The following is a 13629-nucleotide window of genomic DNA, read 5'->3' as shown; positions in this document are numbered from 1 at the left end:
TGTGTGATTCTATTGGGAGAGAACATGTGGAAGCTTTACCTAGTCTCTCTTGGATTTCACCCTATGTACCTTTTCTCTCTGCTTGTTTAAATGTATACCTTTTCTCTGTAGTAAGCCATAACTATGAGCATAACAGCTTTTCTGATTGTTATGAGTTCTAGTGAATTATCAAGCCTGAAGGTGGTCTTGGGAATCAATGACTCATGAATCTACTAGCTTCCTCTTAATTGCTTTCTACCAAGATCTCTCACAGTTTTGCCTATTCACTCAGGCATGGAGTTCTCCATTCTCTTTTCCAAATAAAGACTGTAATAAAATACAAAGAGAAGCACTATATGATAATAAAGGGGTTAATCCAGCAAGAAGATATAACATTTATAAATATAGATGCACTCAACATAGGAGCATCTAAATATATAAAGCAAATACTAACAGATGTAAAGGGAGAAATTTACAGCAATACAATAATAGTAGGGAACTTTAACACCCCACTTACATCATGGATAGATCATTCAGACAGAAGATCAATAAGGAAACATTGGCCTTAACTGACATATACCAAATGAACTTAATAGATAGATGTATTTGGAATTTTCCATCCAAAAGCAGCAGAATATACATTCTTCTCAAGTATACACAAAACATTCTCCAGGATAGATCTCAATAAATTCAAGATTAAAATCATAACAAGCATCTTTTCCAAACACAGTGATATAAAACTAGAAATTAATTATAAGAAGAAAACTGTAAAAATTACAAATATGGGGAGATTAAATAACAAGTTACTGAACAACTACTGGGTCATAGGAGAAATCAAACACTATTTATAGACAAAAGAAAACAGAAATATGACATACCAAAACCTCTGGGATGCAGCAAAAGCAGTTTTAAAAGGGAAGTTTAATAGCAATACAGGACTACATCAAGGAACAAGTGAAATCTCAATTAACAATTTAACTTTAAATCTAAAGGAACTAAAAAAAGAACAAATGAAGCCCAAAGTTAGTAGAAGAAAGGAAATAATAAAGATCAGAGCAGAAATAAATGAAATAGAAACTAAAAAGGCAATAGAAAATATCAATGAATGTAAAAGAGCTGGTTCTTTGAAAAGATAAACAAAATTGACAAACTTTTAACTAGACTCACCCAGAAAAAACAAAGGATTCAAAGTCAGAAATGAAAGAGAATTTATAACTGATACCATAAAATACAAAGGAGGTCTCACACATGCCCTGTGCTTTTTTACACATAATTTAATCCTAAAATGAGGCAGGCGTTATTGTCTTTATTCTCCCGATTCTTTACAGAAGCTCAGAATAGCAACTTGCCCCAGCTGTTTGCATAAACTACTAAGTGGTGGCACTTGAATATGGGCCAGGTCTTTCTTATCTAATCTCTGGGTGTACAAACATTAGCTCATGGTGTCTCATTTGAGCCTTTTAGAAGCCTTGGGAAAATGGCAGAACAAGTTTTTATCCCCCCACATTTCCTGTTAGCTGTGTCCACAGAGGCCCTGAAAGGGTTAGTGACTTGCTTTAGGTCACAGATGAGCTGAGTGACAGCAGCCATCAGGAATATTACAGTAGCTGTGTGCATGTTTCTTTGTGTGACTGACAAAATGCTGGGCTCTGATCTGCTGCTTCTCAGGTACACTGGAGATCCACAGCTGTTCTACTACATTCTCTTGGGCCACAGACACTGTGTAGTTGGTCACCAATCGGAGCTCTGGCAGCAGCTCTTATTTCTGGCACGGTAGGTGCCAGCCTGCCCTCCTTAGACATAGCAAAGATTTCCCCAAACTGAAGGAACTGCTTCTGGGTTCTGACTGGGAGCAAATTCTCATCCACTTGTCTCAGCTGCCTATTTCATGGAAAAAACATCGCCTTTCTTTCTCTGAAAAGACATAGCTGCTTGAGAAACAACACTGTACAATTTACTAATGCAAACCAGAACTGACCAAGGAGCCTGCACAGGCTCTTCTACCAACAACCGAAATAATGAGCTGAATACAACTGGTCCCCACCCACCCGTGGCTTTGAACACAAATCAAACGTGTTCTGATTTGTGTCCTCTCTGCCCTGCATTTCTCAGGTCATATCTTCCCCTCACCCAAGACTACCAGGTATAGGAAAGGCACATGCTTGTCTCTGGTCATGGAAAAACTGTCCCATCCTGGCTTCAGTTAGTACCTGTCCTTCTCCAAGGACAAGTACGTCTGCATCTCAATAGTGGTCCAGACCCTTGGCATTCGATTAGTGATATATGCATCACACAAAGCTGGAGACCTTCATATCCAATCTGCCCTTTCCACAGTCTGGTGTGGGAGACTCAGCAGGTTGGTTACTCCAGTTTTGCAGCAAAATATACCTACTCAGAACTGAGCGAACTGCCTATAGTGGAAATGCAGTCATGGCAACCCCAGGTGAGAGCCCAGGCAGGGCTTGCACCCAGAGATTTGAGGCCACTCTGCAAGCTTTGTGTGTGTGCGGGGGGAGGGGCTGGAAAACATCAGTGCCTTCACAGGAGTACAGTCTTTTCCCTCCGACACGGCCAGTGTCCTATGTAAGCCCCTGCCTGACAGAGGCTCTGGATAGGCCCAGAATATCATCAAAAACTATCTCAATGGAAAGCCTAGATTGCAAGAGGCTGCCCAGTATGGGAGAAAGTGGCAGTTTTGATGGTGGATCTTGTTCCACCACTCTGTAACTCTGCATACCACCCTTGAGAGATTTGGTTGTTCCATCTACAAATGAGGCCTCTGTTATGAGAAAGCCCTGCCTGCCTGCCTGCCTGCCTACTGCTGCTGCACCCTTGCTAAAGCCTCTACCATCCCTACAGTCCATCCCTCTGCCCATGATCCATGGGTTTTACTGTGTGATCAGTCACGTTAGGACACCTGTGACAGAGCCAGAAGGAGCCTGTGTGTCCTCTTGAGAGAGAGGACTAGGTATATGACAAATGTGAGTACATAAACTTTCACGATCATCTTGCAGAAAGGTCCCACTGTTACCCTTATTTCACAGACATAGATTTGGACGATTAAGTCACACTAAATTTGCACACAAAAATCACAGGATCCTGTGGTGTCCCCAAATCTGCAGTGGTGGCGAAACCTCCTCTGTCTTACAGATTGCCCCCCACCCTTTCAGCTATGAGGTTTCATACATCTCCAATGGCTTCTCTGGGTCCAGGCATTCATGTTCTGAGCAAAAGTAGGTCTGATCTGGCTTAGGAACTGAACGGGATGCAAATGGCCTGCAGTGATGGGCAAAGTCATATTCTTGGATGGGGAGAGGAGAATCACTGGCTTTTGGAGAATAGAGCTGGCTGAGGCGAGGGAAAGGATGAGGTTGGAGAGGGCCATGGGGCACCAACTGTGTGGGACTCAGCATTTCAGGAGTATATACAGGGCTCACAGCAGAATCACCCAGGGTTTTTCCCAAAGTACCTGCTTGGGCCCCCTCTGGAGAGTTGAGTCACTGGGGCCAGAGGGACCCGGGGATGTTTTTGTGGATAATGTTCTCAGGGCTTTAGATATGCACCCTACTCATTTCAAGATGAAGAATGATCAAGAAAGACAGCAGCAGCCAGAATATGCAGGAGCTAGATTGGCCTTTGTGTCCTCTTGTGGAACATGAACAATGTCACAGAACATTCGTCAGGTGAGGCCACTCTGGGACCATGATGTAGGCAAAAAAAAATGAGCCCTCTCTGTGTTCATTGCTGGGCACAGACAGAACATGAACACTGTCCAGACCACAAAGACAAAACACTCCCATGCTGGCTAGCTACTCTGAGCAATGGCTGTTGCTTTACCAATTCCAGAGTCAGCCTCAGACTTCCTTCTTGGGTAAGATTTATCAAGTCACCCAATCATAGAATTTCCCCTGAGTCCTGACAACATCCCTGCTTCCTTAAATCTCCCCAAACCTACCTCACCAGGTCCAAATCCTACAAGTCCTTTCTAACACCATCTCATAGAATTGTAAGGAGGCATTTACACACTCCCAGGAGCCTACACTTGAAATGAGCTGACTCAAGTATGGAGGCCTCGGATGGTCAAGTCTGCAGAATAGCACAGTACCAGGCTCTAGGCTCTCCACAGCATCAGCCAGAAATGACACACTATAGATGATATATGGACATACTTGTACTAAGGATGCCTCATGCTGAGCACTCAACGCAGTGCTCCACTGGAATCCAGAATCACCTCATCTCTATTTTTGATAGGGCCACCACCTCACTGTCCTCTGAAGCCCCATTGACCATCCTAGTCTCTATGCCTGTGACCCAGGAAGGGGATGGAGAAAGCAAGGAGTTTGTTTTCAGAGCAGCAAGAGCATTTTGAGAGGCTCTGGCCAAGAGACTTACCAGAGACAACCTGGTTCTACTCACGTATGATTGACATGTGGTAAAATAAACACATTGAAGCACAACTTGATGGCTTCTGACATATGTATACACTTTGAAACTATCACCACAGTAAAGATAATGAACATCTCCACCACCTCACATCCCTTTGTCATCCCACTCTCCTGCCCCTATCTGCCCCTCACTCTGTCCCCCGGCACCACTGATGAGCTGTTACTATAAATTCATTGGTTTTGTCTAGAATTTTAAATAAATTCAATCGTACAGCATATTAGCTTCTCTCATTCAGCCTATTTCTCTGAAGATTCATCCAGGTTAGTAGATATATCAGCAGTTCCTTCCTCTCTACTGTTGAGAAGTATTCCATGGCATGGATGCACCACCATTTAGTTCCCATTTTTCTCACAAGCCTCATTCTTCACATGGAGAAAAATTGCTTCCCCAAGACTCTGGTTTCTCTCATTGGCTGTATCAACTATTCTGAGGTGAGTTCCTAGCAGTCAACACTCTTCTGTTGAAAACACAATTTGTACCTATATCAGGAACCGTAACCAAGAGCATCAGAGCAGAATCTTCATTTGGCACAGAATCAGGAAATTGGTTCAACTCCACTGATTATAAGAAAAAAATATTTATTTGGGGGGAAAGGAAAAATAGAGATGGGGAAGGAAAGATAACTAATAGCTGTGAGTTCTGACTATAATTTACATGCTTTTCCATGTTTTTATTATCCCATTTAACTTTCACAACACCCCGGAGAGTGGAGGTCCCTGAGAGTGCTGAGCTCCATGGGAGAGCTGGTCCACACTGGAGCTCCCAGGGCCCATCACCAGTGTAAAGAGACCCTGAGAAGAGGGGCAGGCACCACAACAGGGCAGCTTCTAGATCCAGGCCTTGCTCAAGAAGATCACTTCTTAAGCCCAAGAAATCTTTCCCTTGTGGGCAAAAAGCTGTTGAAGAAAGACCAATCCACCTATTTGGTACAAACATCACTGGTTTCCAAGGCATTCTGAGCAGGCCTGGGTGGACTGGGGAGTACGATGGTGTCTTAGCAGACTCGTCCATATTCACACCCAGTCAATGGATCTGTGTCCACTGGACAGGAAATATGGGCTTCCCCACCTTGTTTACAACAGAGTGGTGCAATAGTTGGAAGCCAATGTGTTATCTGACCTCAGCTTCTCTTTAGAGAAGACAGCAGAATGGCCCAGTTATGATAGACAGAGCAGGCAGCACCATGGTCTACAGTGCAGTGCTTCTCAGTTCAGCTATATGCTGGAGCCACCTGGGAGACTGAAAACCAGTAGTTGGGCCCAGCCCTAAATTCTGACCCACTTGCTTTGGGTGTAGTTGGTGATTCTGATACACAGCTGGTTTCTTCTTCTTGAAGGATGACAAAGACTCAGCCATTCTCTCCTCCCCTTCTCGACCCCACACCAGTACCACCACGGAGATCAAGCGCATAAAAGGAGTAAAGAGTTTCTCTAATTGTTTCTTTTATCTCATTTCTTGTTTGTGCTAATTGGTTCACTATATGGTTGACTTTTAAGTTATATAATATATGACACACAAAAGCAGATAAATTTACATATGTTATGAAATATAATAAAACAAACACCTGTGAATCCATCTCTCAACATTAAATATGGCTGAGTTTTGAATTAATACATTCATTAATTATTAAGTACCATAGAAGCTGTGTTTTCATGCTGCTGTGGGATTTTCATATGATATATGTGGGATATGAAATAGCTTGTTTTTATGTCAGTAAGCAGACCCTCATTTAAATGAACACATATGTAGAGGAGTGAGAAATAAGCCAGTATGCTCCTATGATTGAAGGAAGCTGAGCTGCAAAGACAACATAGAAAAGGGACCCAAGGGGAGGGAAGAAGTCATCAAGGAAAACTTCCTGGAGGAAGTGACACTGCATCCTAAAGGAGAAATGGGGCAGGGAACCTACAAAAAGCTGATACAGTGAGGGGGCACCTCAAGGCAAAACAACCTGTGAGTAAGGAAGTACCTCCCAACCCCATGACCTGTGATCCATGACTCACACGGAGCTGCAGGGCCTCACAGACTGTGCCAAACCCACACCCCAAAGGGCTCAGACTGAGGACCCCGGGAAGGTCCAGGAGCCAGGCAGGGGGCCTGAATGGGCAATATCATTTAAACCTTATGGCCTTACAATTGGCAAGGGAGAGACCACCAGTTTCAGAGATGAAGAAACCACAAAGGGCTTCTGATGAATAGAGCACTTCTCATGAGCCAGAGCAAGAGCACAGAGATACTGCCCAATTTCCCCAGTAGTTGAGACAAACAAAACATGTGGGGTTGGCAAACCTTCTGTGGGCTCATGAACGAATTCCAACCTAGCACCTTCCTAGGGTTGTAAGCAGTGGCTGGAGTCTCATTAAGCAGTAGGGACTGCTCTCACTAGCCAATGGCTAAGGGAGGACAGGCCCACCCCAAGCCCAGGGCTGAGCTCAGCCCAAGTCTGGAGAGAAGGCTGCAGAGGCCCATGTCTCTAGAACCATCAGCCAATCTGCACAGGCCCCCAGTACTACGGGTCCTCTGGGGTTCTGACCTGGCCTAGGTCTTGCTCCTGCCAGTTAATTCACTCATGGGTTCAGTGCACATTTCCCAGGACATACTCTGATCCAAGACACAGCCCTGCTCTTTCACAGCCCACAGTCTAGAGGGAGAGAATAGGACCCAGATTATGAGGTGCCTGAGAAATGTGTGTTGAACAGCTAGATGGAGACAACCTGACAAGGTAAGGGGAGACTCCAAGTTGGCACAGCAGAGAAAGTAAGGGTCTAGAGTAAAAGCTAAAGTGGTGGCCATGCTCAGGGGCCACTAGCCTCTGGTCACAGCTGAGGCTTGTGAAGAGCAATGCATAAGAGAAGGCCCAAAAGCTGGGAGGAAGCAGCATGAGCCTCTGAGCAGCAACCCAGGCCAAGGATGGTAGAGTCAAAGGTGGCCAGGAGATAGCAGCCCTGGGAGGTACTGAAGGTCCCTTAGTAGGCAGCCAACTCCCATGTCTGGTCTATCCTGCCCACTCTGCCCTCTCCTCTCTCTGTCACCCAGGGGGACCAGTCTTTCCATGACCTTTCACAGGGCAAGGTCTCAATGGCCTCAAGTTCCTGCTGCCACCTTTACACAGAAAAGCTCAAACCTGTAGGTGACCCCCTAGTAAATGCCCCCAGGAACCTGGGGTTTACACCCCTGCCCCAGTGATTCCTGGTGGGACTTTTTCTCAATTGCATGCCCATGCAGGGATATTTGGTGCTTTCCTACCCAGCATCTGAAGAGCACTCCTGATTGGGGGGACAAGGGGATCCCAAGATAATTGAGAAACTGGGCCCCACCCATCTTAATAGAAAGGGAGTAGATATTCCTCTTTCTACTCCAGAGAGAAGCTCTGAGAAGAACTGTGGAAAACAGACCTCAATATTTACAAGAAGAAACTGGAGAGCGATCTCGGTAAGGAGCAGCAGAGCTGAAGTTTCAGAAGCCGCCCCCGCCACCAGCATCTTAAGCAGCTGGCATCTTATTCAGGACCTACTGTCTCCACCCCTCTTAATTTCTGCCCGAGCTAGGTCCTGCGAACTACCCCCACATCTTGCCAGGACAGTTATTGTTTTTCACTAAACTGGAGTCCATTTCTGTCTTTTGCAACCAAGAACCTTCACTAGTAAAGAAATTGGTACCAAGATGATTATAGATACAGAACCTTCAGGAAAGGGATGGGGAGTGTCTATGTTGGTTAATCCACCTAATTGATGCCAAAGGCAGTGAAAATATATTGTGAATTACGTTATGGAACTCTGGCATCTCACTGTGTGTACCCCTAATTAAATCAGCAATGGCTAGAGGCTTTTGGGGAAAACTGACTCTTGCTACAAAACCTGAATGAAAGACATAAAGAATTCTAGTACTTTGGAGTAAACTTCCTGCTTCTAATCACCCTAGGCAGCTTAAAGATAGGGAGTAACCAACTCAAATCCCCAATCTCGTAGGGCTTCTCTATAACTATACTGCACACAGAGTGGCTCTTTTCTCCCATGATCACAGGCCTGGGAGAGCCCAGAACCAAAAGCAGCCTGATTTAACCAACCTATGGATCATGAATTGTAAAGCTAGCCAACAGGATTGCTTCCCTGTTCCCTAAGTGAAAGAATATCATTTAGGAAGGACTCTTGCCTTAGGAATGGAAGTGACAAATCCCCTCAGCCCTTGTTCCTCTCTCATCTTGCCCTGTAAAGTAAGGCCATTTCTCCTCATGCCCATCCCACCTCCCACCCACCCTGCATCCAGAAGAGAAATTGGAGTCATATCTCAGCATGGCCATGGGAACTAATTACAAAAGCAAATTATGGAGGAAAAGGCTCACGTTTCAGAAAATTATGACTTTGCCAGTGTGTACTGACAAAAACCTAGGGAAATGGATGGAAATAGATCCTGAGAGCATCTGACCAAGAAGAGAAGAACATCTGTGTCAGAATGAATACCTCCATCTGAGTGCACCCATCCATTCTGGAGTCAGCATGCCAACTCCAACAGCCAGGATGTGTTCCAACAGTGACCTACCTATTGGCTGACTGAAATCTCAGCTTAGTATTGGTCCCCACAAAATGAAACTGAAAAGTCAGAAATTCTGTAAAGGAATCCAAATATCCGAAGGGATAGAGTGTGGAGAAGATTTACAAGGAGAATGTCAACATCTTGGAAAACTGTCATAAACACTGTTCTCTATCATCTGGAGATGCTGATGAGAGAAGCTAGTTTTCTTTCATGGGAATTCTACTGATGAGAATTTTACAGCTGGCATGATAAAGAATGAGAAGAATCATTTAGTGCCGGAAGTCAGAGTGGTATTAGAATGTCCTGATGCCAAGAATTCTTTGGCATTTACTAATAGATCATGGGGCTGCCAACACTGACACAGACAGGCAACCCAATTGGACTTGTATAATATTGATAATGTAAAAAAAATTTTTTTTAACTAGGCAGAGGGTTCCATGAGTGCCTAGAATAGTGTCTATCAGATAGCAGATATTCAATAAATATTCACTGATTAAACTCCATTCTATTTTGCCTAATTCCTAGGTTTTAGTCAATAGACTCAAAGCTCTGGGAAGCTAGTTACTTGCAATATCATCCTAAGCATGTATTGTGAATCTTCTGAAGGCTCCTACACAGAAAAATACCTCGATCTTTCAGAAATTATTGAACACGAAGTCTGAGCTCACATTAATTTCTGGTGGCTCGGGATGTAACTACAACCCCACAACAAGGAGTGAGGGCCTATGGGAGGTAGGAGGCATGTTTGGTCATAAATGAATCCTTGCCGTGTGTCCACCTCATGGTAGCCCATTAGGATCCTGAATCTCTCCTAGAGTGATTTTCCCAAGTCCCGAGTATTCAGTTGGCAAAGACAGAACAGTTCCTGATAGAAACTCCATGTTCCTTCATCCATGACATGGAGGCTTTTATGGTAGGAAAGATTAACCTCTGGAATACCCTTTCCCCTCCAAAATAGGGAATCATAAGCAATACTTCATCTCTGGTGACTAAGAAATCACCAAATGAGAAGCAGAGATCCTAATTGCATCCATATTCAACTTCCTAGCTTGGCCAGTGCAGAATATACAGGCCTTGAAGGATATTATGGGACTGTTTCAGATTCAGTCATATAGACTCTCCTGTGCTGTCCTACATATGATCTCTTTACTGAAACAAATCCATTATGGTCCTTGGCCATTGATTTGGTGAAAATTGTGTCTGTGTGTGCCTGTGTATATGTGTGTGCCTGTGTGTGCCTATTCATGACTGTATGTGTATTTGCATGTGTGTGTGCATGTTTGCTTCTTGTCTCCATATTCAAGGATCAACAGAAGTAGGTTAACTTTCCCTACGAGAGTGACAGCAGCATAATTTCAGCACCCTGCCTCAGAGCTTTACCAAATCACTAATTCAGTGCCATAATTTAGTTAACAGAGATCTTGATCTTTCTATCCCAAAGGACCTCATGCTTGTCTCCTGGGTCAGACTGATAGGACTTGGAGAACAGCAAGTAACAAGGAGGTACCTTAAATGTGTACCAGAGTGCGGGACATAAATTCCATGAAAATAGAGGGAACTTCCACTTCAGTGAGGGATCCAGGCAGACACAGAGAGGTTCAGTTTTCTGGAGCATTTTGGGATAGCCCTTTGAAAATGAAAGGCATGTTGTTGGACCTTGGCCCCCTACCACCAAGAAAGATGCATAATGTTGAGTGGGCCTCTGGATTCTTGAAGCAATGTGTTTCTCCCTTGGTTGTGCTGCTCCAACTCATTTTCTGGGTGATCCAAAGGCCCTGGGACCCATGTAAGTGCAAGTTCTCTGATCCACCTGCACTGCGAGGGGCTCTGTCACACAGCCATCACACTCCATGGACCCCACAGTGCCCAGAGTGCCACAGCAGTGCTGGAAGCTGTGTAAAGTCTACAGTAAATCCTAACAGAAGTCTTGCCTGGAGCCTGGGGTTTGAGCTCTTGCTCCTGGGCCTTGGTGGAGACTGTATCTCTGCTACCAGAGTCTGACTGTGGGACCCCAGCAATCTGTTTCCTAGGATGAAGCAGTGTTCTTGACCCACTAAGCAACCAAGTCAGGCATCCATCACCAAGTGGTCAGTACAAGGCCAGACCCAGGAGAGGTCAGGAGATGACTTGAGCAGGTGGCTCCCATCACTTTTGACACTTACGACCTGTGTTTATAGGTGGCTTTGCAAGATATACCTGCATAACCAGAGTGGACTGCCATGGCATTCAGAACCCCTCCCAAGGCTGGCTCTGAAGGACGACAGAAAAGATTTTCTGAGAGACACATCTATTCATCCCCGTGATGTGCAGGAAAGAGGCCTGAGGTAGCTCAGAACCTCCAGGGCCCAGAGAGTAGATACCAGGGTCCGGGGACAAGTAGTGGGTAGAAAGACTTCTCAGAACAGGTCAAAACGTGAAGATAGTGTGTTTTGTGGGACTATTTTGCCAAAGGCCCACTTCCAAGGAGACTCCCAGTCAGGGGCAGGCAAGGTGGCTGCCCAGGGATGTCCAGGGACTGCTTCCCCAGCCACATCACACCTGCTTGCTCCATGAGCTCCTGAGGCCAGCTGGGTGGCTCAGATTCTGTCCAACTGACTTTTCCTCACCCAGGTGACCTGCTGTCACCACTGCCATGGAAGGGGAAGTACCGAGGTCCCACGCTTACCACTTTCTGAACACACATACATTTTATAATAAGATCTTCACAGCCACGCTGAAAAATGTGGAATTAACATTCACATTTTTCAAATGGGAAAACAAAGACCAAAGTGGTTAAGTGACTGTTCCAAAATTGCACAGCTTGTTAGTGACAGAATCAGAATTCAAAGGTGGAATGGTCTGTGTGCTCAGAGTTGCAGATCCGGACACCATCCAAGCTCCTGTGTTTCTTAAAGGCATCTTCTATACTAATAGGTGTAAGTTTCTCAAAGGCTCCATCTCTCTCCCCTCCTGACGTTTGTACAAACATAATTTTCCTAGAGGTATGAGCTGATTCACAGGTTGCTCTTCCAGACCCGCTGAGGAACAGGCTCAAGGCAGGGTTCCTGTAAGTTTAGCCCCCCGGTCATCTGGTTTCTTGCTGTTTGCCCCAGAGCTCTTAGGGCCAGATAACTCTACCCCCACTCGTCAATCTGCACCTCTACGTGGCCTCACAGCCAAGAAGAGCGGCTCCTCCCACCATGGACAGCACCACTCATAGCTGCCCACTCCTGGGCCTGTTGCTCTACTAGCGCTTCCCTGCCTCTCTTTTAATGCAGTAGGTGTCTCAGTCAGAGCACCATGCCTCCTACTCACACTTCCGCATTGCTTACCTGGAGAGGTGAAGCCTGACAATCCGCAGCTGGTCACCCCTCTGACCGTCCTCTGGAGCCCACTGCTCACTTTGGGGTCCCCCTTACAAACAGGGGAGATAAAGATGCCCCGGAGTAGAGATCCCCATGGCTGCTGTGAGCAGTCCGGGAATTAGTGTCTGGGGAGGAGGATCGTCTCGCGCAGAAGTCTAAAATTCCCCCAGGTTCCTGTTCCCCTGCCCCGCTTATACTCTCCTTATTCAAAACGGTACCCCAATCCTGTCAGTACTCTCTCTCAAGTAATAGCCCGGGTAATAACAATATCAAGCACTCTCGGGGACCTGAGCCAGACACAAGCCGTCTTTTCCGGAACCCGCGTCCTGAGCCGACGTGCCAAGGCTGCCGAGCGACCTGCCTGCCTAGGACTAGCAGGTGCCAGAGAGGCCATGCTCTGGGCGGCCGCTTCGCGTAAAGCTGCCCCTTGGCTGCTGTCCAGCTTCCTCCGACGCCACATCTCTCCTTCTAGGCGTTGGGGCGGCCTCACTCACAGTCCCCCGGTGCTCACGTCGGGAAGCTAGGGGGTGAACGGTCAGGGAGCTCTTAGAGTGACCCCATTAACTCGGGGCCCAGCGGTTACCGGGACACTGTGGTGCACGATGCCCTCTCTTACCTGGAAGAAGCTCCGGAGGAATTGCATGACGCTGAGCATGGCGGCTGGCGGGGCGCAGAGACAGGCGCCAAGCCGCCGGGACCGGGAGCCGCGCCGCCTAGCCCAGGCTCCTAGAGCGCCGCCCCGGGCCGCCCTGCGCCCGCCCTGGCCGCTGAGATGCCCCGCCTCCCCGCACGCGGCCCCTCTGGGCACGTGTGGATCTCTAGGGACCCGCCCAGGCATCAGGGCTTGGGTCACCAGCGAAACCGGAGACGCACAGACACCCCGGAGCCGTCCACGAACACGACCCCAGGGAGCCGCCGCCTCTCGCGCGTTCGAGGCGGACTAGGAGTCTTAGGAGTGCTAAGAGAGGACTAGTGAACTCGCTCCTTGTGCATCTGCACACATAGCACACTCGAGTGCATCGCCATCCCACGCAGCACAGGTTCCTCTGTAGCCTCCTCTGGCAATGCTGCTTCTGTTTATTTCCAGTGGAGGAGCAGTTTCCCTTTCTTCCTGAGAACTTTGCTTTTCAACCCTCATTTACCAGTTGAGAAAACTGAAGTCCAGGAGAGGCTCAGCAACATACCTGCACTTACTGCAAAAGGCCAATGTGGACCAAAACCCCTAGGACATAGTTATTTGTCCAGAACCCACTCTTGCTTTACTACTTCCTGGAACATACCCTTCCTGGTATGTTCCTGTAGACAAGAATGTAAGTGAATTGTCCCT

At 46.6% G+C, this 13629-nt stretch overlaps 1 protein-coding gene across 1 annotated transcript in view; it reads right to left on the bottom strand.

The window, feature by feature from the left end:
• ARHGEF4 (Rho guanine nucleotide exchange factor 4) overlaps window positions 1-13006 on the bottom strand; it is a 251905-nt gene extending 238899 nt beyond the window's left edge. Inside the window, exon 1 of the mRNA XM_039869287.1 lies at window positions 12919-13006. Within this exon, the coding sequence (XP_039725221.1) occupies window positions 12919-12957 (39 nt within the window). The 5' untranslated portion in view covers window positions 12958-13006. The remainder of the gene's footprint in view (window positions 1-12918) is intronic.
• Window positions 13007-13629: the final 623 nt, after the last annotated feature.

Source organism: Pteropus medius, unplaced genomic scaffold (genome assembly GCF_902729225.1).
Source record: "Pteropus medius unplaced genomic scaffold, Ma_sr-lr_union100, whole genome shotgun sequence".
Classification (NCBI taxonomy): Eukaryota; Metazoa; Chordata; class Mammalia; order Chiroptera; family Pteropodidae; genus Pteropus; species Pteropus medius.
Note: the sequence above shows the minus strand (reverse complement) of the source record. Positions and strands in the feature narration are given on the sequence as shown.